Genomic DNA, 26,889 nt, shown 5'->3' with positions numbered 1-26,889 from the left:
GCGCCGGGCGCGGCGGGAGGATGCCGAAGCCGACGCTGCTGCTGCGCGGGGGCTGGGAGCGCGAGCGCAGCCCCGGGGACTCGGAGCTGGGCCGCCAGTTCCGGGACTGGTGCCTGCGCACCTACGGCGACTCGGCCAAAACCAAGACGGTGACACGCAGCAAATACCAGCGGATCGCCGAGGTCCTGCAGGGCGGCGGCGGGACCGGCGCAGGCAGCGGCCCCGCGGCCGGCGAGAAAGGCAAGTTCCAGTTCTGGGTGCGCTCCAAGGGCTTCCGCCTGGGCAGCGGCCGGGAACCCAAGATGGGCCAAGTGGTGTATGTGCCGGTCAAGACGGGCTCGGTGAGTGCGCGCGCCGTGGCCGCGGGCCGGTCCCGCCGCGGGGCTCGGGACGGGAGGGGGCGGACGGGCTAGGGCGGGGTGGGGGTGTGCATGTGTGTCCGAACGTGTGTCCCTCAGGTTGTCCGTGTGTCTGGCCCGCTCGGGGCGCACGCATCCCAGCCCACCGGCCCGCCCGGCCCGCCCCAGCAGCGCTCTGGGTTCAGGGCGTCCCTGCCCCCTCCGCGCCGCTGCCGGGGCTGTGGCCGTGCCGGGCGGGCTGTCCCGGGCTGCTCACCCCAGCATGTTCCGTCCTCTCGTCCCCTCCCCCCGCCAGCAGGCGGCTGCTCCGAAGCCCAAGCCTCCCCCCCAACACGCCCGCCCCGGGGCTGCCTGTCCCGGGCGCCTAGCGCTCCCGCCCCCGGGCCGGCTGGGCGGTGTGTGCAGGGGGTGGTGCCGCGGAGGGGGGCAGGGACAGCCATGGGACGCGGAGTCCGCTTGGCCTCCCCGCTTCAGGGGAGAGGGCCCGCCTGGGTACAGGCGCCCCGACCCCACCCGGGGCTGGCCCGGGGAGGGGCGGCCCGAGCCGCAGCCTGGCGCAGGAGCGGCCTCCCGCGGGTGGGTGGGGCGCCCTCTCCGCCCCCCGGGCCCCTTGCGCCCCCCCTCCCTGGGGCGGGGGCGGCCTGACCTATCCATCCCCTCCCCTCCCCCGTCCCCCGGGCCGACCCGGTTCGGGCGGGGTGGCGTGGGGGAGGGGACAGGGAACCGCAGCCTGCGAGAAAGAGGCAGGCGGCCGGGCGGGGGCGTCCCCTTCGGCCCGGGGCGCCCTGGAGGGGGCGTGCGGCGCGGGCCCTGCCGCTCCCCCGCCGGGACCTCATTGTTCTGCGGCGGGTGGGGGCTGGGGGGCAGCTGCTCCTGGGGCGTCGCTGAGCTTTGAACTTTCAGTCGCCGAGACCCTCCATTAGTGCGGACCGCCCCCCGGCCCGGCCCGGCCGGCGAGCCGCCCTCCCTGCCCCCCTTGCTCCTTCCCGGGCCTCGCCCGGCCCGAGCAAGCGAGCGGGGCGGCCCCGCGCCGGCCTCCCTCCCTCCTTCGCTCCTCCGCTCCCTCTCCCGCTCCTCCCCCGTCCCGGCCGCCCGCCCGCGCGCAGCCCCGTCCCCGGCCGGAGCGGGCTCTTCACACACAATTGATTCGGTCGTTACGAAAAGTGCACTTGTCCCCTCCCCCTCCCCCTCCGGCGGCCGCCGGGGCCGGGCCCGCGGGGTGAGGGGGCCGCGAGGGATGGAGGCGGGAGCTAGGGAGCCGATCCAGAAGCGCCTCCCCCCCGCGCCCAGGGGACGGGGCTGCAGGCCGCGGGGAGTGGGGCGCCGCGAGCGCGGAGGGCGGGCGGCCCATCTGCGAGGAGCGCTGATAACCGCGCCGCTGCCGCTGCGGCCGCCAGCAGCCCATCTGCGCCGCTGCCGCCTCCGGCCGGACCGACAACCAAGGGCCGGGCCGAGGGGCGCGCCGGGGCCGGATTTTCGGAGGGAGAGACCGGGCTGTGTGAGGGAAAGGCAGTGTCCTTACCCGCACGAGTCACGCCCCCTCCCCCAGCCTCAATCAGTGTGCAACACGCCGGCCCCCCCCAAGCCCGAGGTGTCTGGGTCATTGTCCCCACCTCGATGGAGTCAGGGATCTCTTCCCTTGCCCAATCACTGCCCACTTTCCCACCAGGAGCGATCACCACTCCCCAGGATAGGACAACCCTTCCCAATATGCCATTCGGTACCCCCTCATTTCTCCCCACCTTTGGGTCGGTGCCCCTAGTCTGAATTACGGTTTTCAGGATCAGTGATCCACCAGATGGTCGGCGGGTGCGTGCCCCCCGCCCTGGGTCAGTGCCCCAGCCATGAATGAAGGCTTCCCCATCCATGCCCTCTTCTGGTTATCCCTCTCTGGGAGCGGCAAGACCTAGTCTAACCGACTCTTTGGTCTGAGGTGGGAGCCCTTCTCTGTCCACTGCTAGAGTTGAGGGGCAGTGAGTGACCACCTCCCTAAGATCTGTCCATTGACTCACTGGCTCTCTAATCTTGCTCTGGCACCCCGAGTGGGCAGCCTGGGACAGTGCTCTCCCCTAAGCCACAGTGCTAACAAGGCCAAGTGCCCCCACCTCCCAGCCCTGTACTGCCAGCCCAACCCAGAGCTTCAGACCCTTCTCCAGACCTGACGGACCGCCTTCACAGCAGGGGCCTCCCAAGCCACCTCCTTGGCTCTCAGACCAATAATAAACCCTGCCCAGGGGACAGCCTGCCTGGGAGGCAGAGAAAGGGGACCCAGGCCTCCCCTCCTGGCTGCCAGGAAGCCGACAAACACAACAGACGTGCCCTCCCATGATAGCCCGCCCCTCCAGCTCCCAACGCCTGCCTGGCTGGCCTGCTGGTCCCCAGAGGGCCCCGTTAGTTACCTGCCACTCGCCCAGCCAGCCAGCCAGAGCCTGGCCAAGTCCCATCCTGCCACCCCCTTCTCCAGGCATCTTCCTGGGACTCAGTATTTTTATATTTCCATTTGCCTTTTCACTGACCTAAGAGGAACAAATCCTGCTGGGAATTGCTAGGGCAGCGTGTGGCCGCTTCCTGGGAGGAGCTCAATGGGGGACCTTCTTTGGAAGGTGCAAAGGACATCCCTCCCTTCACTGGCCTCCACACACTCGTGCATACGTATGCACTCACACGCACACACACATCACACACAATTAAAGTTAGTTGTTGTCCTAAGTGTCAGTGGGGAGTAATCTCGCAGTTTGATTCTGGATGGGTTTGTGTGAAGGTCATTGGGCTAGAAACCTTTGTCCGACTGGCATTTGTTTGTTGTGTGATTGACTTGTGGTGGCTACTGGGGAGTCAGGGTGGGCTGGACCCTGTGCTTGCTTCAGGAGTGCCCAGCTGGTAGGTGAGGTGGGCATAGCTGGCTGCATGAGAGAGAAGCCAGTGGAAGCACTGCCAGAGGCGGCAGGCAGGCAGCAGGACTTCAGGGAAGATGGTACCTGGAAGCTGGGTCACCCCAGCAGCTGGGCAAGGGCACCCAGGTGGTCACAGGTCCCAGAGGTGGCCAGGGTGTGTTATCTTCCACCCCACCCCACCCCCTGCCTCACCCCTCCTTCTCTTCCTCCTGCCATATGCAGTACTGTGGCTGGGGCCCTGCCCTTGTCCTGGCTGGCTGTGGGTCGATGATCTGACACCACTTGTCCCGTCCCATCTGGCCCTGGGCTTTTCTGGGTGTGTGTGACAAAGGCTTAATCTGTCCGGACGGGCCCAGGGCAGAGAAGAGGGCGAGGGGAATTACACTGTGCTGGGGCCTCCTGCAGCTGGGGCCCAGCAGGGGCGGGGCAGGGTGGCAGGAGCCTGAGTGTGTGTTGGGGGGAGGCAAATTGATCTTCAATTTGCAGGTTGTCACAGGAAATAGAAGGTAGAGGCAGAGGTGGGGAGGGTGGAGTCTTCCAGGGGCCGGCAAGGGGTGCTCATTGGGATAAGATCTTTTTTGAGCAGGGCCCTCCTGGCCAGACCAAGCTTGGTTACGGTTTATTATTTCTTGTGTTTGACCTGCTCTAATCTCCACAAGCTGCAGAGCAGGGGTGCCAATTCCACAGGGAATCAGGATCCCCAATTCCATGCTAGCGTGCGCCACAAAATTAACCGACTCCTCTCTTTTCCTGCCTGGAAGGATAGGGCTGTCCCCAGGGTCTGTGAGGACTACAGGTGAATACTGGGGTGGAGTCCTGGCCTTTCAACCTCCAAAAGTCAGAGAATCCCAAGGCTACCTGAGGAGAGACATTCTCAGCTCAATGACACCATCTTCCAGATGGGAAACCCCAGATGGGAAAGCGGAGGTCTCAGTGTTTCTGTTGGGATGGGGCAGAAGTGGAGCTCAAAGTTTAGCCTCAGCTCTCTGTCTCCCATCACAGATGCCCAGAAGCCCACCATTAGGGCCCCTGCCCCAGGGGGAAGTGTTATGATTACCAAACTCTACCCTTGACACCAGGCTTTTGCGAGCTGGACCCCAGGTGTCGCGCTGGCCAAATTGACTAATGGTGGTCTTTTCCCAGTTTGCAGACAGCGTTCATTTAGTGGAGAGGTTTTCACAGCCTTAAGTCTTTCTCCCTGGAGCTTTTGCATAAACCTTTGGCACCTGCGGCTGTGGGTCTGGGCGGGAAGTGGCCTCTAACTTAGCTCAGTGTAATATATGCAGTGACCTTTGATTGAATACTTCAGTATTTCCTGGTTTTCTCCAAATTATCATCACCACTTCTGAGTCACCTACTGTGTGTCTGTCATGGTGCCGAGAGGCTGATACACATCAGCTTATTGAAGTCTTGTCCAGAGGCCAGTGCTACTGTCATTGCCATTCTTCAGATGAGCAAACCGAGGCTCAGGGAGGCTGAGAACTCCCCAAGGTCACGCTACGGAATGACCCAGACCCTGAACTTGAGTGTCCCCTGAGATGCATTTTCATACTGGCCTTCAATCCAATTTGAAAAACTTAATGTCTGTCGTGATAAGGTTTCAGCCCATTACATCTTAGTCTGAATTAGCATATTTTTCTGTTTAAGATGTCTCTGGTCACAGGTAGGTACCTGGAGCAGGAGTTGTGACCTGTGAAATGCCCCGGGGGGGAGGGCGGCAGGTGGCTTTCCTGGAGGAGAATATGAGTGGGAGGAAGGTGGCTTTGCTGTCCTGGGCCTTGGGGACCGTGGAGAGGAGTTTAACAGTGACGTCTGGCCTGGGCCCCATTTGGCTTTTTCATGAGTGGCAGAAGTGGGCCATTTTGTTAATTAAGCCTCCACAAGTCGGGTGAATATGGTCCGAGGGACTCTAGGGGGCCATGCTTCAAAGCCAGGACAATGCTGGAGGGTCAGGCTCTGCCTTCTCGGTCTCTCCCTGGGTCACTTTCTCCCTGGGGGTGGGACAGCATACACTTTCTTGCGTAGGAAAGGCCTCGCGTGAACACGCTCACTTCCATGACCCCTTTGGGCCACTTTCCCATCCCTGAGTGTCTGGGACCCAGAAATTCTGGAACAGGAGCCGGATGGGAGTCAGGCTGCATCTGGAGCTGTCCAGGGATGAAGGTTGGCTTTTAGCAAGCCAGGATTTCTTTGGAGGGAGTGTATGTGGCAAATGCTTGCATAGGCCTGAGGGCAGGGCGCTGTGTGTGTGTTGAGAACCACACAGAACCATGGCTGTGTGGGTGTGAGTGCACATGTGCCTCTCCCTCTGCGGATGGGTGTGCTCGGGTACGCACATGTGTCTGGGGCAGTGCATGTGGACCGGCGGAGGGGAGACTGTGATTGTGAATGCGTGTGGTGGTGAGCGTCTGTGTCAGCAGATGTGCCAGCACCTGGGGTGTGGGCACTGGCAGACCACGGCATGAGTGTGTGTGCGTGCACACATGTGCAGGGTCCTCACTGAGGAAAGCTGTTCTGTTTGGCAGTGGGTGATGTCAGGGTGCCCTTCTTTGTCATCGAGGTCACTCGAGCTGCTGCCCTCAACCTTCCACCCAAGGGGTCTCAGCAGCTGTCTGGCCAAGCATGAGGGGAGGGGGCGTGAGAGGTGGCCAGGGCACCTTCTGACTTTCAGCGTCCTTCTTCCTTACCCTCCACCCCTGCTTCCTACCTTTGGAAGCTTTACCATGGTTGCATCTGCTGAGTCCAAATCCTTTTGGGAGCAGAAGAGGCCCATGCGGGACAGAGGGCTCTGAACTTGAGAAGCAAGGGGACCTGGACCTCTGTGTGTGCTTGTGTTCCGTGGAGTCTCAGTCCAATCACTCCTTGGGCAAATGACCTTGGGCGAGCAGCCTGGCTGACTTTGCTGAGTCTCAGTTTCCTCGTCTGGAAAGTGGGCTCCTCCTCCTCGCTTGTGGTAACTTTTGCAGAGAAAGGCTCTGTTGCCATTTGAGGGTAGTGACTGGCAGAGAAATACACTTGAAAAGTCACTATGCTAATTAATGTCAGAGCCTGGCCAGGCTCCTGGGCCCGTAAGAAGGAGAGAGAGGACAGTAGCAACGTGGGGTCCCTCCCAGAGAAGGGCAGCCATCGAATAAAAGCCTCAGGCCAAAGATTCCCAAATCCACTTTCTGCCCCTGGCCCACACTGATAGAGAAAGGAGGTTAAGGGTCTGGGGGTGCATGCCACAGGGCCTGGGATTCAAATCCCAGTGGTACCTTTTTACCAGTTTAGCTTTAGTTTTGTCATCTGTAAAATAGAACTTATAATAATGTCCTTGTAGAACCTGGTTCAAGATTAATGTGTCAGTGCACAGAGCCAGGAGAAGGTAGAATGTCTTTGTGTTAGCTGCTGTGTGATCTTGCTGAGCCTCAGTGTCCTCATCTGGAGAATGGGGAGAGCGATGAAAGACGTCATGGGACAGTGGAGATGAAGTGTCCATCAAACTCCCTGGTGCATATTAGGTGGGCAGCAAATACTCGTTTCCAGGAGATTGTAACTGAGTCGTGTCTCTGTCCTCGGTGGTGTTGGAGACTTTGCGTGAGTGAAGCAGAGGGGAGAAATGAACAGAGCAGCAGAAACACTACAGGTGTGGTGTGAACCCTCAGAGCTAGGAACTTGGAGCCCTGTATCTCTCCTTGTCCTGCTCTGAATCTCTGTTTTCTTAGTATGAGGATGGCTCAGATGAGCCTCTTGCCTCAAATCCCTGCCTGATGTTGGGGATCCGTGTTCCGAGAGGTCAAGGAAGGCAACTAGAAGGATGAAGGTGGGGTCTTGCCAGGGGCTGGTAAATAAATGCCCACAGGTAGAAGGGCAAGCCCCCCAGGAGCCCCCACTCCTAGCCCTGAGTCACAGGACACTGGGCTTCTCCAGAGAAAGCAGTGAGTGAGGGCTGCCTCCCTGGGCGAGGGCCATGAGCATGCCTCCCATTTTGCTATAAGGTCTTCTTATTTCATTTCACTTCCCCTGATGGAATGAAATAGATGGGAACCTGGAATCAGAGAAGCAGTGGACACCCCATGACCCACAATGAGCATGTGACAGGCTGTGTGTTACTCGAAGCCCCAGGAAACAGAGATCTGGTGAGGACCTTTGAGGGGGAAAGCCAGAGGAGGACCCTAATGTTCCCAGGCTCGCAGACTCCTATCACCTGCCCCCCAGCAGCCTGGGGGGCAGACAGATGACACTCCCTCCCTTTGTCCACCCTTCCTGTCCCATCGCAACCATAGTTGCGGACCCAGTGGGACAATCTACAGGAGGCATAGGGCAGGGGTAGGGATTGGGAGGCCGACCTGTCCTAGCGCCCATCGGGACATCCAGCCTTGAGCACTCAGTCCCCTTGGATGGGACAGGAGACTTCCCTGCAGAGGAAGAAACTGAAGCTGAAAGTAGGGGGAAACTCGTCCAGGGCCCCACATAGCACCAGAGCTGGGTGAGTGAGTTCACTTGGGTCCAGAGCCCACGCATGCATCATCACTTACTTGTTGGCTCCTGCCCTGGGCCTCCCTACCAAGCCAGCTCTTCCCAGGTGGCTAAGGGCACCTGCTTGGGGGTCATTTTGGTTCTACTGTCTTTAACAGGTCCCCCACACCACTTGCATCTAACTCCTCTGCAAATTCTGTTGTCTCTACCTGTAATACAACTCAGATCCTCTCACCACGTCCACTGCCTACACCCTGGTTCAAGCCTGGAGGGGACTTAGCATCCTTCCTCCCAACTGGGCTCCCTATGTTCACACTTGCTTTGACTCCTGCACAGAAACTGGGGAGGGGGCTGTGAACTGCAAAAAGCAAGTCAAATTGCCTGCTCAGAACTTCCAGGGTTCCCATCTCTCTGAGAGCTAAGCTAAGGTCATCACTGCCACCCACCAGGCCTTGCATGACCTGGTCCTGTACCCCCTGACCCCACCTCCCTCCTCCGTCCCCTCATTTATTTGGCCTCAGCCACACAGATCTCCCACCTGCTTTGCAAACACTAAGCCCATTCCTGCCCCAGGACCCTTCCACTGGCTATTAGCCTGGTATAGAATGCTCTGCCCCTAGATCTTTGTGGAGCTCGTTCCTTGTCCTCCTTTAGGTCTTTGCTCAAGCTGTCACCTCCTCAAAGAAGCCTTCCCTGCTTACACAATCAGGACCACCTTAGGCTTCTTGATCCAGTTTTTCTTTCCCCATATCCTCCATGCCTTCTCTCTTTTCTCTATAGCCCTTATCATCCCGAGAGAGAGAGAGAGAGAGAGAGAGAGAGAGCGCACACACCCACTTTGGTGGTCTAATGGTAAGGAATTGTGTGCCAATTCCAAAGACATGCAGCTTCCCTTTCACCAGCTGCTCTGCTGAAGAAAGCTGGACAATCCTCCCATGCAATTTACCGCCTCTGAAAATCAGATGGAGGGTCAGATATGAGTCAGTTCTGACTTGGTAGTACAGAACAACACCACCACCACCACACACACACACACACACACACACAGATATATTATGTATATAGTATCAATGGAAGAGAGGAAAACCCTCGACAAGATGGAGTGACACAGTGACTGTGGCATTGGGACATGGTGAGGCTGGCTCAGGAATAGGGGAGGTTCAGAGCCATTGCTTATAGGCTTTCTATGAGTCATATTCAACTCAAACAGCAAATAACAACAAATTTATGTGTGTGTGTATATATATGTATATATATATATATATATATATACATATATACATACATACACATACACATATATGTGTGTGTGTGTGTGTGTATGGGGGGAGGGGGAGGAAGGGGGAAGGAGAAGAAGACCCTTGACCAGGTGGGTTGATGTGATGACTGACACAGTGGAGTCTTGCGTGTCAGGAGGTTGGCATAGGATAGGACAGGGTTCAGATCTTTTGTTCATAGGGTTGCTGTGAGTTGTACTCGACTTGACGGCACCAGTACACACACACACACACACACACACACACACACACACACACACACTGGTGGCCTAGTGGTAAGGAGTTGTGCTGCCAACTCAAAGTTAGGTGGTTTGAAACCACCAGGAGAAAGATAGGCAGTCTCCTCCCATGGGATTTACAGCCTCTGAAAACCTGCTGGAAAATCAGTTACGAGTCGATTCAGCTTAACACCACACAGCAACAAAAAAGTGTGTGTGTGTGTGTGTGTGTGTGTGTGTGTGTGTAAGTGTAACTTGTTTATATGTTTAGCATCTGTCCCCTCCCCTGTGATGGCCACTAGAGAAGCCTGCCTCTATTTTGTTTACTGCAAAGGCCTAGAATAGTCCCTTCGTCTGAGGAGGGGACCGGGCGCCTCAGAGCGGGCACTGGAGAACTGTGGTCTCATCCCGTTCTGCACTCCAGGGGCCTCAGGAACCCGAGGCCAGGGCCTCCTTCGTGAGAGTGTTGAGGAAGTCCTCAGGGAGGTGACATTTGAGCTAGACCTTGAGGGCCCAAAAGAAGAACAAAGGGAAGCTCATTTCCGGGAGTGAGAATGGTGGGCAAGGACTAGGGGGTGTGTGATGGCATTGAGTGGGGGCAGAACAAGCTGTGTCTGATAGCATGGGGAGCTGGCTTTCCTGGAGAGACATGTTCTGTGGAACATTCCAAGTGGGTAGAGGTGGGTGCGTGGTCATATCTGCTTGGGAACCACTGGGCCGGAGAATGAATGTTGTGCCTGTGGGAGGCCTTATGGTCCTGAGGGGGTGAGTCGGTGAAATTGGCTGGGACCAGATTGGAGAGAAAGATCTGGAAAGCCACTCAGAAAAACTAGTGTGTGAGCCCAAGGAGAGGAGGGGGCTCCTGGGAGAGTATTTAAGTAGGGAGAGAGAGAGAGAGAGAAGTCAAGATTGGGCTTTAGAAGGAGCCGGCTGAATCTATGATGAGAGGGGGATGTGTTCCACAGAGGGAAAAATGAGTCAGGAAATGGTGAGATGAAGAGTGACCAGGCCTGGGATGAGGAGGGGACTGTCCCCCACTGAGGACAAGCAATAGAGTGGTCAAGGTTTGGTTATATGGGAGGAGGGAAAGGGAGGGAACCTTGAGGGCCAAGGATGACCCTGGGATCCTTGAATGGAAAGAAGGGTTACTTAGAAAACCAGGAAATGCAGGCAGACACGCAGGCCTGGGACAGGGCCTGGTGTGCGCGATCTGAACGCCTTTCCCAAGGTAGTGGGGGCCTTGGAGGAGACCTGGTGACTCAGGCTTCAGTGGGGACAGATGGGATGTCCTCACATTCATGGGGCACGCTTTCCAGCCTGAAACACTTCCTGCCCAGCTCGGACCCATGCAGGCTCCTGGGAGGCCTATACTTGGGTGAATGACTCATCGTTTTCTCGTTATCCTGGGCTGAGGACAGATTCGTGGAGATTTGGGGTCTTTTGGCAGGCTGGTCAGAGAAAAAAACACAACACCGCACTCAGGATGCCAGCTTTTCTGAAAATACCTCAAGGGTGTATCTTTAAGGGCCCCTGGCTTCCATAATCTTGCTCAGTCCTCAGCCATGCTGAGGAATAGAGACCATTATGACCCCATTCTACAGGTTAGCATACCAAGGCTCAGAGTCTGCAGGGAACCCAACTAAGTAACCACTTGGTGCTTTAGTTTTTTTATCTGCAAAATGGGTTTGATAGTTCAATTTCTTGTTGGGGAAGCTAAAGGAGAGAATCTCTGTGCAGTGGTTAAATAGTGTGTTTGTTGCTGTTTGAGGGACATGAAGGAAGGTCTCTCCAGGCAGCAGGTCCTCCCAGGTGGGTCTGGGTGTTAGATATGGCACCCGTAGGGAGAGTCAGGGAGTAAGTAACATGACAAATGACAGACCTATATTGAGACCCTGTAGCCACCATTCACATGCTGTGTGGCTCTGGGAAAATTGCTTCTCTGCTCTGGTCTCCTGATCTCATAACTATGAGTGGCTGATAACTCTCTAAGTTGATTGGACAGGACACACAATGGGACCTTTTCCCAGATAGGTATTATTTCCCCACGGAGGTTAGGAGACCTTTGTGATGGGCCCAGAGAGTATAGGCCAAAGGAGAAGAAGAGAGGCAGGGTGGGCAGAGTCCCTCTGGGTGATCTGGAAGCTGGGGCAGGGACAGGAGCGGACTGGGACAGGGACCTTTGTGTGCATTCAGTTTGAGGCCTCAGGTCAACTAAGCATAGAACTAGGGAGTGTAGAGTCTAGGCTCTGCCATTTACAACCTTGACTACTTTGCTTGACCTCAGTTTCCTCATCTATAAAATGGGGTGATGAAAGCTGTGGTTCTATGTGAATTGTCTGTACCAGGATGTGGACATGGTTAAGCCTGCCATGAAATGGAGCCACCGTCAGGATTTTGATTGTGAGTGGATCGATATTCTGGTCTCTGAAAGGATGAGGCAGTGCTGACAGTTTGGGTTTTAGAGATGAGACCACCCAGGTCTGAACCACACGCTGCTGCTCTTGGCCAGAGGCAGGGGTGGTTGGTTGAGTGGGCCCAGAAGATTGACAGGCCTCTGGGTCTGGATGAGAGAAGGCCTTGGCGGAAGCCAAAGGCCAAAAAATGGGAAGTAGGGGCCAGCGAGTCCCTTTTTTTCAATCAGAAATTGACTTTCAGGGAAGGAGAGAGACAGGCGGGGGGCAGGGCGGGGACAGGGTGCAGCAACCTAGGTTGCTGTTGCTGGAGCCTGAGAGCCTTGGGTTTAAGTCCTGGAGCCCCAACCCAGCGTGCAGCCATGAGCACATCTTGACTTCTCTGAGTCTCTACTTCCCTATCTGTAAAATGGCAAGAGTGGTATCAGATAGCCCTGCGTTGTTGTGGGTAAAATTTAAGCTGATTGAAGCTAGTCTATACCAAGTGCTTATGAATACCAGGTGGTTTGCTTAACACTTTATGTGTGGAACTCCATGTACTCTTGGGTCCTCATCTTCCCAACGAAGATTCTGAGATTCAGAGAGGTTAAGGAACTGGCAGAGGCCACACAGCTGGTGATAAACAGAACAGGGCTTTGAGCTCAAGGGCCATGTCCTCTGCTCTCTGTCCCTGAGCCTCGATTCTCTTGCGGGGGCAAGGCCCAGATGCTGCGTCCCCATGAGGTCCTTGCACAGGCTTAAAGGTGCTTCTTTCCACGGAGGAGGGCTTGGCACACACAGGGCTGGCTGCAGGAGTCTCTAAGGGATGCTATGGCCCCGGGAGGGCAAAGGAGTGGAGTGGAGCCTGTGTGTAGTCGGTCAGCCAGTGTGCTCACATCCACTGGGACAGGGCAGTGCCAGCTCCTGTGAGCTAAAGCTGTGCTCCTCAGTCTGGTGGGGCCTTCAGGGAGAGGTGCAGCCCACGCCCAGGCCAGGGCCAGCGGTCACTGCCTCTAGAGGAGACCCATGGGCAGTGCACGGTGTGGGAGGCACCAAGAGCGAGATAAAGGAGGGGGAGAGAGTACCATGGAGGTTGGGGTGGAGCCAAGGAGGGCTCCTGTGCCCAGACAAGCCAGGAAATGGGTGAGGATGGGATAGGGCGTTCCAGGAGAGAGCAGAAACACTGGAGACAGATGCAGAAGAGTTTTTTAAAAGATAATAGAAGAGTGTAATAAAAGGTATCAGCAATTCTTAAAGGGGATACAGTGAGAAGTATCCAATCCACCCACCTCTGCGTGGCTCCCCCTGCCAGGCCCACAGGCATCCAGTCCCTCTTGTGCCTTCCCCAAATGCTTGGCATTACAGCCTGGCAAATCCACTATATACATCTCTGTGACTCAGGCAGTTTGCTCCACCTATCTCTGCCTCAGTTTCTTCATCTACACTCATTCACTCATTGCCTTCAGGTTGGAACCAATTCATAGCCGACCCTCAGCAGGTTTTCAGAGGCTTTAAGTTGTGCTTGTGGAGACAGCCCATCTTCCTCCCACAGAGCAGCTGGTTAAGTGTCCAGCTACTAACCAAAACCTCAGCAGTTCAAACCCAGCCATTTCAAGGGAGAAAGATGTGACATTGTGCTTCCGGAAAGCTGAAAGCTGTGGAAACCCTACGTGGCAGTTCTGATGGGGTCGCGGTGAGTTGGATTGGTGGGTTTGGTTTGAAAGGTCCAGCAGAATGCAGGGTTAGGACTGAATGTTCAGCAAATGTTGGCAGGCTTTGCTGTCATTACTGCACATGTGTAGCTACGTACCCTGTCGACTTGGGTTTTTGAAGCCCAGGTCCTGAAGCTCACGTTCCAAGGCTTCCATCTTTCCAGAGAAGAGGTGGAGGTGAGAGATCAGACTGAGGGTCAGCCCAGCTGCCTCAAATCTTGAGAAAGTCTCCTGGCTCAGAGGGAATTTCCTGACACCTGTCTGGGCTCCAGGGAGTAGGGGCAGCTTCATCCTGGGGTCACAGTTTGGGGAGCCTGTGTACTGGGTTGGCGGGTGAGGGTAGGGACTGACTGCGGGGCATGGAGAAGCTGTGGAGAGGGCCCTTGACACGCCCCAGGTGACTAGGATTCAAAGTCTACCCTGAACTCCTTGGCCCTGAAGGTCTTGGAAAAGCCCCAAAGCTCTGGACCTTGGTTTCCACACCACAAAGGTAGTGCGCAGGTGCTGGAGGAGGGCTTGTTTATCAGATATCTCACCTTTGGGTACTTGCCCTTCAAGAGATTTACAGCTGAATTGGGGAAGATGGTGTCATTGATAAGATCCCATCCTGAGAGATATTAAAGTGGAGCTGATTAGACCCCAGTCCAGGTTTGTGCTGTGCTGCTATTCGGTGGTGAGTGACCTTGGGGAAATCACTTAACCCCTTTGGGCCTCAGTTTCTTCGTTTGTAAAATGGGCATAGCTGTAGATCCAGCTGCACTTTGTTGTTGGATACAGGTAAGACATGTTGTCTGGAGCCTAGTTAACAAGAAGACTCTGAGATGAGCAGTTTGGTTATTTAAATAACCCAGATTAACACCAGAAACCAGGGCAAACAATAAAGAGTAGTAGACAATCTATTCATTTATGGATTCATTCAGCAAATTTTGGCACCTGCTCTGTTATTGTTTTTAGGTGCTGAGTCAACTACGGCCTTGCTCTGCCCAGCGCTATCCTGTGCCCAGGCCCTATCCACTCACGCCACGGAGACTTAGTGAGCTTCCACTATGTGTCAGGAGCTGTTATAGGTGCTGCCTCAGTGGTGGAGGTAGGACAGATTTAGTCTCAGCTTTTGAAGAGCTAGGGATACCAACCAAATGCTGGGTACAGGCAGTCCCTGGGTTATAAACATCCAACTTATATACAACTCACACTTATGGACCAACCCCCATAAAGCTTAGTGCACTAAAAATAATTGAGGTGCATACAGTGGTTCATCATAACAAGTGAGCATGACTCGGCAACATGCATCAAAACACGATTATTATTCAAACTCATTGCCTTCGAGTCAGAACCCACTCCTTGCCGCCCCCTTCCCGTGGGTTTTTGGAGGCTGTAAATCACACTGGAGATTGCTCATCATTCTCCCTCAGGGCAGTTGGTGGATTTGAACCATCAGAGACACATTGGCCTTTGGTGACTGACTCCCTATGGACTAAGCTCTCAGAGCTCTCTTTATGATTTGTTGCTGTTGTTGTTGGGTGCCATCGAGTCGGAACCCACCCATAGCTGACCCTCCAGCGGGTTTTCAGAGGCTGTTAATCGCATGGAAAGATATCACCCATCCTTCTCTCATGGAGCAGCTGGTGGATTCGAACCACATGCCTTTGGCATTGCAGCGCAGCTTCTTGCCACTCTTGTGTTAAAGATGCTTTCATAAGTAGAGAAATATAGTGTCTGCTAAGAGAGACATTTTACTAATTAATGCCAGATATGAACTGTACTCATTATGTACAGCTTCAAATTAAAGACAGACTTAGGGACCGAGTTCATCCTTATGCCGGGGACTGCCTGTACCACCTGCGGGGGGGGGGGGCGGTCAGAGAGCAGGTGGGGGCTTGACGTGCCATCTAGCTGGTTGGGTCAGGCAGCCGGTCCCTGTGTCACAGCGACCAGTCTGCTGAGCTCAGGGAGGCCACATCTGACTGGACAGCCCAGAGTTCCCAACCCAGGTCTCACTCCCTAAATGCCTCTTTCCCGGGGAAGTATAACTATGAGAATGTGTGCAGAGCCTTCTCCATTGTCCCTCACCCCAGTTCCTCTTCTCCTTTCTGTCCCCCCCATTTATTGTTGCCTTTAGAGTTCTTAGGTGCAGTGGAGTCAGTTTCGACCCTTGATGACTTCGTGTGTGTGGTAGGAATGTACTCTGTAGGATTCTGAAGTCTGTGACCTTTGGGAGTTAGATTGCCGGGCTTGTCTCCTAGAATACCTCTGGGTGGGTTTGAACTGCCAGCCTTTGTGCTAATAGTAGAGTATTAACCATTTGTGCCATCCGGGGACTGCTGACTAATTGTTCTCACATTCTTCTCAGTAATTGAACTCACCAGCCTTTCTCCTGCTGCCTCCTCTTGTCATGCTGTCGTGTTTGCCCTGATCACATTTCCTTCTGCTCAGAACCCTCCTGTAGCTCATTGCCCTCTGAGCAAAAGCCATTTTGACACACAAGGCTCAGCTCGTTGGCCCCTCCATTCGTCCCTTGACCCCAACTGGCCTCTTCCACCAGGCTCTCTTGAAATGCCACCTCCTCATGGAGGCCCTCCTAAATTGTCTTCCAAATTCCTTTGTCCTTGATTGGTTTCAAGCCTCTTTACTCTTCAGATTCTCTCTTCACTGACCAATATTTATTAGCATATTACCCTTGGGTCCCATGGGGATGGGGGATTTGCCATCTTGCTCCCTGTTGTGTCCCCAGCACCTGATACAGAGTCTATATCATCACTCACTTAAGTATTTATCAAATAGACATTGCTAAATATTTGTAACATTTAAATGAATGTCACAAGCCTTTTAAATTCTCTTCTTTGTGCCTCAGTTTCTGCCCCTGCAAATGGAGCTACAGGGCTGTTGTAGAGCTGACTTGAAGGCAGGTGTTATGTCCAGGTTCTTGTACTCTAGATGTCTGCTGTCCTGTGGGACTAAGCTGATCTACTCAGGAAATGGGTTCGTCTAGGCTTTGGATTGAAAATCAGGAGGCTGGAAGGGTCAGCAGGGACCCCATGTACGGGAGGCGTTTGGACCTGCTCCTCAGGATGCTGAAAAACCAAGGTGCAGGGGCCCAAGCCATAGAAAGAGGAAGAGAACCCAGCTCGTGTGCTAGGTGGTTAGATCCCAGGCTGTGGAGCATCAGAGCAAGGGTGACTGGGGAGGGAGTTGTGTGGAGAGCTGAGTCTGGCCCACTGTGTTTGGAGTGGAGTCTGAGGTACAGAAGGTCACTCCGAGGGGACAAATAAGGAGCAGCAGCTACAGGAGTGAGGCAGGGAGGGCTGGGGACTGACAGAGTGGACCCAGCAGTCTTCATATCAGCTGCTTTGCTCTCTGTGAAGGTCTTCATCATCCATCCATCCGTTTACTCATTCAACCCGGGAGAGCTTCCTGTGGTGGACTGGTGAGCCCCATAGGTTTGACTCTGGTTCTCCACAGATGCCACACAGCTTGGTGATGGTGGAGGTAATGGTGATGGCAAAGCTGATGACGGTGGAGTTGAAAATGATGGTAACAGCAATGGGAATGGGGATGGTGCTAGCTAGTGGTGATAATGGTCATGATGATGTGATTGTCATGGTCATGGTGGTGGTGGTCTTGACGGTAATGGTGATAGTAATGGTGGTATGGTTGTGGTGGTAATGATGGTGGCAGGGATGATGGCGGGGAAGTGGTGCTGATGACAGTGGTCGTGGTGATGGTGCTTGTGGCGGTGCCAGGGAGCGCAGCCAGGCTGGTGATTGTGATAGCGATGGCGTGTCAACTTACATTTATTGAGAACTCACTAGATGCTAGCCCTGTTCTTGTTTACACACTGGGCTCCAACAACAGCCCTGTGAGGTTCTGATATCTTACGCAACTTGGCCGAGCCAGTGAACAAAGGGTGGCACCCGGATGTGAGGTCAGGCACACTGACTGACCAGCAGCAGCTCCACCCAGCTCCAGCCACCTGCCGTTTCCAGCTAAAAGCTCCTACCCTCAGTCACAACCACGTCCCCTCCTCACTTCCTGCACCTCGTGCAGCGCCTGGCACAGGGCTACGTGCACAAGCCTGGCTTGCTGGGCAAGGCTAGAGCCCCGACTTTCCTCCAACAAACTTGGAGCAGTTGCTTTTCTACCCTCAGTATTTTTGTCTGAGAAATAGGGAGAACAGCCTTCCAGGAATGCCACTAGAAAGGCAAAAAACCACCACTCATGGTTGTTGAAAGAAATCACTTTTACAATCAGGAAAAGGGATCCAGGACAAGGGACAGGGTCTCCTGGATGGACACCCTGCATACTCCCCACCCCATTGCTTCCCCTGCATAGGGGTCAGGGAAAGGCTGCCTTCCTCTACCTTTGCTGACTCCTGTGTCCTCAGCCTGTTGGGAAGGGAGAGACGAGGCGGCACCCAGGTTCCTGAATACTCAGTTTAGCAAACTCAAGACAATCCTGTGCCATTGTGGACTGAGGACAGAAGCTGGGAGCATAGGGCACAGAGCCTGGCCACACACGCTGCCTCTGCACTCTCTGTGTGGCCTAGGACTCAACCACATTCCCTCTCTGAGCCTGGGTTTGTTGAACCTGTTCTAGTATTGACTGAGTGCCTCTTCTGGGCCATTCACTGTGCCACTGTCTGGCCACACAGAATCCCTACCCTAGAGGCCTGGCATCTCAATGGGTGTTGATGTTACACGGTGAACAAGGAAAAACACTGTGTCCATCAGATAGTGGCAAATACTGTGGAGAAAAAGAAAGAAGTGTGATACAGTCAGAGGTGTTGGGGTAGCGGATGGTGAGGTTTTAAGTACCGTGTTGGGGAAGGCCGCATTTGAAGGACATTGAGGATGACCTGTAGGATGTGTGGGAGCCGCTCTGCAGAGATCTGGTAGAAAAGCATTCTGGAAAGAGAGAAGAGCAATTGCAAAGGCCCTGGGGCAGGAGTGTACCTGGCAGACTTGAGAACAACAACAACAGCTGTGTCCCCTGGACCCCCAAACCCCCATGTGCTTAAGGAATCTAAAGACTGTGTTTAACTTCCTCCTTGCCTCCCAACACCTTAGAGTCAGAACAGATGATTTCTGAGCCTCTCTACCCATCCATATGAGGGCTAATGGTGCCAGCCAGCTTCCTGGGTAGGTTAGGACCATCCCTTCAATTCATAGGGTGAGTTTTAAGACCCAGGGAGGGAGGCTTGGTAGCTGACCCTCCTCTGAGAACACGATTCATCTTCACTCTTCCCTTTTAGGGTTGGATTCTCAGGGACCCTGGTTTCACTGCCTCCCCTCTCTGTGACCTTGGACACATCAGTCTTTGAGCCTTAGTGTCCTTATCTTTAAATTGGGACTAACAGTCCCTCACGGGCAGACTTGTAATGGATTTCCCGGAAATGCACCAGGAAGTGTGGGCTAGAGTGCAGGGCACTGGGCATGGCCTGTAGGAGGTGTTTAATAAAGGTTTCAAACCAGAACCTCGCACATCTGTGTGGCTTCAAGTCATCTTTACAGCTGCTGGGAGTTTGTCATATCACTTGAGGAAGGTGGAGCAGGAAATAGTGGCCTCCCAATATATAGAGTGGAAAACTGAGGCCTTGGAGAGAGAGGGTGAGTAATTTGCCCAGACTTAGGGTTCTGGCTCGAGGAACCCAACTCAAGGGTGAGTAGAGATTGGCCAGTGCTCTCCATATTGTGAGTTGCAACACACACACACACACACACACACACACACACACACACACACTTTCTCTCTATCTTTCTTTCTGTCTGTCTGTCTCTCTCTCTCCTTGGAAATGACGAAATGAAAATGACTCTTCAGATTTGTGGCCCTGAGCAGGTTTTGTAAGGAGTGGTCTGGTGGCTCTGGGGTCTGTTGTAAGGCTGTGGAAAGGCCCAAGTGTGGGGAAGCTCAGGCCCCCAGCGGGCAGAGTCAGGCAGGGCCCGGTGAGGGGAGGAGGACTTCCAGGCCCATGTGATTGTCCGCTCAGTCTGCTCGGCCATCCGGTGTCTGGTCTTGCTGGGAGGGAGGGCTGGGTCTCCAGACTGTCCCTCCCGCAGCCCAGCCTCCAGTGCCTTGCCATCTGGATGCCCTGTCTCTGTCAGGCCCCCTGAGCTGCACACAGGACTGTGTTGAGATGGATTGCATTCTCATCATGAAAGGTGAGGCTCTGAGAGGGGTAGGCCTGGTCACAGTGTGGAAACCAGGTTCTAACCCAGGTCCTCCTAACCCTGAGCCCCAGGGCTAGCCATTTCTCCAAGGACCGTGGCTTAGGCAGGTCCTAGCAGATGGGCTTGGTATTGGCATGCCATGGTCTTACTTCCCAGTCCTGGATGAGAGGTCTCGCCTGCCAGTCTTTGCTCTTTGGTAACTGCAGCCTCTGTTCCCGTTTGTAGGTCCCAGCCCTGCCCTCCTTGCTCCCCATGGGATACCAGAAGGACTCTTTATTCCTTTTAGACCCCACGCCATCTTTTGCCCAAAGCCCACAACCCAGGGCTTCCTGAGTCCATTTTATAGATGAAGAAACTGAAGCACCAAGAGCCAAGCTAGTTTTCCTCAAGCACAGTGCACATCGGAGGTGGAGCTGTGACCCCGAGGCTCATGCTTCCACTACCGTGTTGCCTCCTGCCCTCAGTTTATTTAGCTGCAAAGTGGGAGACTTGAACTGGACAACCTCAACCTTGAGCCCAGTGCAAACAGCACAGCTCTAGAGCCAGATGGGCTGAATTAATATCCTGCCCCTTTATTTGCCAGCAGATGACCTTGGGTGGATCACTTCACCTCTCCGGCCTTGGTTTTCTAACCTGAAAATAGGGCAACAAGCTGACCAACCATTGTAAACAGCTTTTGCAAAGTGACTAGGAAATAGTGAGGCCCCATTCCTGCTTTGAAATGGTCACCCTCTCTGTTCATCACCCTCTTTGCAGTGAGAAAACCAAAACAAAAAACTCAGCCCACTCTGGTCAGGTTGGCTCCAACTCCTGGTGACCTCATATGTTATGAGTAGAACCAGTTTTCTGGCCTGTACTCTTTATAGAAGCAAACTGCCAGGCCTTTCTTCCGAGGGGCTCCCAGGAGGGCTCGAACTGCCAACCTTCGGGTTAATGGTTAGGCACAAACTTGTGTTACTCAGAGACCTCTAAAAGGTGACAAAACTGTGCTGCAGCTTTCTTGTTCTCCTCCTGGGCTGTGGGCCCAGCAACCCAGCGTGGACATGTGTGGACAGACAGACATACATCTTTGGAATCTGTTCTGGTGGGTGGCAGGTGGCAAATGACAGGTAGTTCTGGGGCTTGAGGCTCAGTGCAGGTTGCGCCCTCGGCTCAGGTTGTGCCCGGACAGCCAAGGGCGCCTTTGTCTCTTCTTGTGCAAATTAGCAATTACCTTTCCTGCTCCTGCGGGCTCGCCCTTTCCTGGGAGAATTGCTGCAAAGCAGCCACCGAGCAAGCAGAAGCCGCCTGGATAATTAGCAGGTAGCCCCCGGGGACAGGTGTAGGGCCTGATGGCCGGAATTGGGGCCACAGCTGCCCCAGGCAGGTGCCAGCTTGGCCAGGAGACCAGGAAGAGGCCCAGGACATCGTGGCCTTTTGATCACAGAGTTCAAATCCTGGCTCTGTGGTGGGGTTTGTTGTATTTTTTGTGGTGTTTCAGCTGCATGACCTTGGGCAAGTCACTTTGCTTCTCTGGGACCCATGTCCTCGTGTATAACTCAGGGGTTGAGTGGGCTTGGAGCCGGGTGCCTAAATACATGGTGTCCATAACCAGGAGGTGTTAATACTGATGTTATTATTGTTGCCACTGCCTCTGCCCTGGGTCTATGCTGGCTCAAATGGAGACACAAGGAATGCCAGCCCAGGGACAGCCCTTGGGGACTCTGTCGTTCAGCGTTGGCATCACAGGCAGTGGGAGAAGTCCAGCTTTGCCTTGGGGCCCTTCGGCAAGAGAGAGACATAATCTCCCTGAACCAGACTTTATTTCTCTCTGTGGGATGGAATAATTGAGCTTCCCTGTACCATGCACCTAGAGTCAGGCCTCATCCAGAGGAAGTACTCAGTAGAGGGCTCCTTCTCTTCTCTCCTCCCTCATACCTTCCTCAACTCCTGTAGGAAAAACAGAAAACAAAACCCAGTTGCCACTGGCTGCCTTTCATAGTGACCCTCACGGTGCTCCGTAGGATGTTTGATGGCTGGTTTTTCGACAGTAGATGACCAGATCTTTCTTTGGAGGGGCCTCTGAGTGGACTTGAGCCTCCAACTTTTCAATTAGCAGCTGCTGACACCACTAGGGAGCTTCCTTGCAGTAAAAGCAGATCAGAAGCAGAGCTGCTGTGGCTTCTGGGCGAGGAGTGGGGGTAGGGGGGTTGTGAGGCAAGCCTGGGAGGGTGCTGAGCCGTGTGGAAAGGGCTGTGTGGGTGGGAACATCGTGTGGGCAAAGAGGAGGTAGGAGTGGACAGGCTGTGCTCAAGAGCCACTAGACCATGAGGCTGGTCGGCCCAGGATAAAGGACAGGCTGGGGCTCAGTGTGGCCGTACAGGAGAGAGAGGTGGGGAGCTGGGCGTGCCCACAGGGTCTTGCCTGATGACGGAGTGGGGGGATTTGCAAGGTAGAAGGAGGTGCAGGCAGCTTTGGGAGTGTTTGGAGCGCAGGAGAGGCGTTCCTGACTGACCCGGGGAGCACTGGGCTGAGCAGCTTTCTGCAAGAGTGAGCATTAGGGCCGAAGCTCACCGAGGGGCTGAGCAGAGGGCGGGCGGCCCAGGGGGAGGAGAGGACCGGGCGGAGCACAGAACGTGGCTCACAGCGGAGGCCAGCAGGCCCATGTCACAGAGGGCCCCCCTGCCTGACAGCAGGCCTGGGGTTTATGGAGGTGGGGACATGCTTGGGAGCCACTGAAGGTTTGGGGCAGATGACATTGAGGTCTTATGTGCAGAATCAAAGTGCAGCTGGTTTGGGAAGCTTGAGGAAGTGGTGGCGTCAGCTCAGGGTGCCCCACCAGGGTAGACTCCTCCTCGCCCTGGGCCCCCTGGGTCTGTGTGTGTGCAGTCAATGGGCAGGCAACCTCCTGCTCCGGTTGCTCAGGGCTGAGAATGAAGTTGTCTCATGACATGCCTGATGCTGGGACCAGGCAACATTCAGCAAAAGAGTGCCCATCCCTGTTCTGTTATGGAGCACTTATTCTGTGCCAAGTGTATACCGGCTGGATGGTTCCATTTTTATACTTCCGTTTTAGGCACGGCCTTCCCTCTTGAGGAAACCAGCTCATCCAAATGGGACTGGAATTTGAGGGTCAGACCTCAGAGCCTGTGCTGCTAACCTCTCCACACACCCCTGTCCCCAAGCCTTGACATGGCTGGAGGGGAGCCCAGTCCCCCTGATATTCCCCTGGGCCCAATTAATCCCCTGGCAGGGCCACCAGCCAATTAGTGCCTGCAGTATTGGGAGGTGGACCACACCTGTTCCGCAGTTCCTCCACCCAGGGCCCCTCTAAAGACCAGCCCTGCTCAGAGGGGCTCAGCCACTGCTTGAGAAGCAGACACTTCTCATACAGTGCCTGAAGCAAAAGCACTGGAGCTTGTTTTTGTTTTGTGGTGTGTTTTTTTTTTTTTTTTGCCAGAGAAGCTGGGGTAAAGCAAGCCTTAGAGAAGCCTTCACACCAGCGGCAACATCAACATCTCCCAGCCCGGCAGGGCTGCCCGCGGAGCCGCGCTCGCTCTGCGCTCTCTCCCCGGCTTCTGGCACCCGCCTCCCTCCCCAGCGGGGACACTGCCCCCCTGTGTGTCCCTGGTGACAGGGGGCCGCTGTTGCTGCTGGTGGCTGCAGCTTCTCACCTGTGTGGCGGGTCTGGATCCAGCAAGAAAGGAGGAGGAGGAAAAAAGGTCCTTGAGATGGTGACAAAGGTCTGAGTGTGGGCCGCCAGAGCAGCCGTTTCCAGGCAACTGCTCTACCCTGGGCTCCCTGTGGCGGCGGGCACATCCGTCATGCCGCCGCTCGCTCGGCGAGGGAGCTGGGCCGCCCCAGCAGCCGGGCACACGGCCCACGGCCCCCAAGTTCCAGCCCTGCTGGGGATACGAGACGTCCTCCTCCTCTCACCCTGCCCCCCCCAGTGGCCAAGTGAGAAAGCACGGCGTCCTCCGCATGGTGTCTGCAGGCACCTACTGGATGCACAACCTCAGGGCAGCGCTCTTAGTCATTCGTCTGTCCATCTGGTCGTCAGTCCATCCATCTCCAGCCAGCGTAGAAGAGTGATGTAGCATGCAGGAGGCAGATGGCTCAGCTGTAATCCCTCTCCACCACATACTCACTATTGGTTCTTCAGTATGTTAGTCTACTTTGCTGAGTCTTGGTTTCTTCATCTGTAAAATGGACCTCATATATATTCTTGGCTTTTTAGGGTTACAATGAATGTGAAATAACTATATAGGTAATGCCCACAGCACAATGCCTGACATACATGAAATTATTGATAAATATCTGTTATGAGGTCTCTTCTTATTACTAATTCATTGTAAAGAGTCAGCCCAAGCAATAGGAAGCTTGAGATCTTTTGCACTCAGATCTGCGTGAGGTTGATTTTGTTCTGATTTTAGTTGTGTCAGCTTAGGCAAGTCCATTTGCTGCTTGGAGACTCAGTTTTCTCTTGATTAAGTAGGAGAGATAATTAGTAATTGCGTTGATACGCTTTCTGACTTAAGTCTGCTTGGAAGGATTCATCGTGCCCTGTGCCCCTGCCCCACCCTGACAGTGCCCAGTGCCCAGAGTGGTCCCCATTCAGCAGACCCCTACGGCGCCAGCTGTGAGGACTGGGAGAGAAGTCATCGCTGCCAAGCTGTGCCCCTCCCAGCCCCTCCCAGCTGGCTCTGCAGGATAGCCCTGGTCCTTACTCCCCAAGTCACCCTAATTGCTCAAACCCCTGCTCTGGGGGCTGCCCTTCCCTCCACCCTCTGTTCTGAAAACAACCTCTGAGAGTGCCCCCAACCCTGGCCCTGGAGGGAGGGGAGGAGGAGCCAGGCAGTTGGAGTGCCAGGCTGCCGGGCACGCCGCCGGCCTTTGTCTGGGCTGCCCAGGCGGCTGAGGCTCAGTCCCCCGGGGCAAGCCACATTGCTGGCCTGCTGGCTGCTCCAGGGAGGGCCGTGTGCGTGGGTGGTGGGGCCTGGGCAGGCCTGGGCTGGCAGTGCCCCCCTTCCCCCATCCCCGGACAGCCTGCCCCAGTTCAGGCTGGAGGGAGGCGCAAGCCTAGGATTTGAGTGGGCTTAGGCTGGGCTCCCTGGGTCTGGCACTTCACACCTGTCTCAGCGCCTACTAAGTGCCAGGAATAGAGGCAGCCCTCAGTGCAGCCCTGAAGACCCACCCCGACTCAAATCCCTCCCAGCTCGATTTAACCCTTGTGGGGTTCAAGCACATCCCCACCCCTCTCTAGGTCTCCATCTGCAAAATAAACATAACAAACCTACCACAAGTGCTTAGAGCTGTGCTGGTAACAAAGAGAGCTCCCAGTAAGCATTAGCTATTGTTATTGTTATTGTTGTTGTTGACTTTGACCTTAAGAAGAGATTGAATATTTGCTGAGTGGTGGTGGATGTTAGATGACCTTGCAGCAGACAGAGAGACAATTCAAGAAAGGTGCTTTACTGAACACCTGCTGTGTACTAGCATTTACCTAAACTAGGGATAAGGGTACCCAGATGAAAGGGGGAGAGGAGGTTGAGAAGGAGGAAAAGGAAGAGGAGGCGGGCATGGTGAGGCCACGCTCTGTGCTAGGCCCTTTGCTGAAACCTGGAAGAAAGGTGGTCTCTGACCTCTTGATGGGGAAAAGCCAAGGTTATGACCCAGTATTTAGTGCTGTGTTAGGGATACCCAGGGCATGCCCACCCAGCCTGGGGGTCCAGGAAGGCTTCTGGGAGGAGATGAACAGCAATTTTGACATTGTAGGTTATAGGTTAGTCACCGTTGTTGTTGTTGTTATGTGCCATCACTGTTGTTGTTATTGTTAGGTGTATTCAAGTCAAGTATGACTCATAGTGACCCTACGAGCAGCAGATCTGAACCCTGCCCTATCCTGTGCCATCCCCACAGTTCCCCACACTAGAGCCCATGGTGGCAATGTCAGTCCACCTGGTTGAGGGGCTTTCTCTCCTTCACCGACCCTCCATCCTTCCGAGCATCTTGTCCCTCTCCAAGGAATAGCCTCTCCTAGCAACATGCCCAAAGTGTGTGAGGTGAAGCCTCATCATTCTTGCCTCCAAAGAGCACTCCGGCTGCACCCTCTCTAAGACATAATTGTTTGTTCTCTTGACCGTCCGCTGTCTGTTCAGTGCTCTTCTCCAATACCGCAGCTCAAAGGCATCAGTTCTTCTGTCATCCTTATTCATTGTCCAGCCCTCAGATGCATAGCAAGTGATTAGAAAGACTGTGTCCTGAATCAGACACACTTTGGCCCTCAAATCAACATCATTACTCCTCAATAATTTGGAGACGTCCCTAACTGCATCACTCCTTCTGCTAAGTCAGCTCTGTTGTGACCTGGCCTCGCATGAGGGACTCACTACCCACAGAGGCACACACGTTATCTGTTTGTCATCACCTGTCCTTCCCTTACGGAGCCCTGATGGTGTATGCATTAGTGTTGGGCTGATAATTGAAAGTTCATCAGTTCGAATCCACTAGCTGCCCCATGGGAGAAAGATGAAGCTGTCAGTTCTCATTAAGACTGATAGGCTCAGAAAGAGTCGGAATGGACTTAAGGGCAGTGGGTTGGGTTGGGTTTTTCATGCCCTTCCTGTGGGCCTAACCAGGTTCTCCATCCACTGCTCCACCTAGCTCCAGACTGCTGGGCCCTCACCCCAGCCTCTGCTCTCGCTTTCGCCCTCCACTCTGCCTGCATGCAGCAGCCAGCACAATCCTGTAAAACATAAATCAGACAGCATCCGTTCCGAGCCTAAAACCCTTCAGTGGCTCCCCAGGGGCTGCTGGACAAAGACCAGACTTCATACCGAAGCCTGAGAGGCCCAGCCAGGCCCGGCACTGCCGGCTGCCCACCTGTCTTCCCAAGCTGAGGAAGGGGCTGCATGCAGGCCAGAACCCCCTGCCTCCAGTGAGGGCTCTCAAGGGCATGGGGATGAACTTGGTGCCCACGGAACCTGCAGCTGACAGGGTGATGGGCAGGCAGTAGCTGCCCACCTCTGTGACCTCAGCACACAGTCCTATTCCTGTTCCAGTCCATAGCCATTGAGTGCTGGGACCCCTTGTCCTTTCATGAACTCATTGCCCTCCGGACCTAACCCCCACTGCCCTTAGCTTCTGGAATATTCCATGCCTTCCCCAGGTCTGGTCCAGAGAAAAGGCGAGCAGAATAGGCTGAGAGTACCATTTGGATTTCAGCAGCTTTCTTGCTCCTGAGGAGAAACAGAAGCCCAGGGAAGCAGTTACTGTTGTTCTGCTCATCGTGACCTGGGCCTCTTCGTGGGGCCAGTTGTCTGCTTTCTGAGGTAATGGCGGAAGAAGCAGTGTGAGGAACCCATGACACAGACTCAGGAAGCTGAGGGTTTCCTTCTCACACAGAATCCTAGACTTTGTTAATATTTTAAATTTTCAT

The 26,889-nt window shown here is 54.7% G+C and overlaps 1 protein-coding gene across 1 annotated transcript in view; it reads left to right on the top strand.

Moving 5' to 3' along the window:
* The first annotated feature begins 6 nt into the window (after positions 1-6).
* Positions 7-26,889, top strand: part of LOC102855005 (chromosome unknown open reading frame, human C20orf112) — a 146,061-nt gene continuing 119,178 nt past the window's right edge. Inside the window, exon 1 of the mRNA XM_006881435.1 lies at positions 7-341. Coding sequence (XP_006881497.1) covers positions 21-341 — 321 coding nt within the window. The 5' untranslated portion in view covers positions 7-20. The remainder of the gene's footprint in view (positions 342-26,889) is intronic.

The sequence above is a fragment of the Elephantulus edwardii genome, unplaced genomic scaffold (assembly GCF_000299155.1).
Source record: "Elephantulus edwardii isolate Elephantulus edwardi_28Jun2011 unplaced genomic scaffold, EleEdw1.0 scaffold00015, whole genome shotgun sequence".
NCBI classification, from domain to species: domain Eukaryota; kingdom Metazoa; phylum Chordata; class Mammalia; order Macroscelidea; family Macroscelididae; genus Elephantulus; species Elephantulus edwardii.
This window is presented reverse-complemented; position numbering and strand designations above follow the sequence as displayed.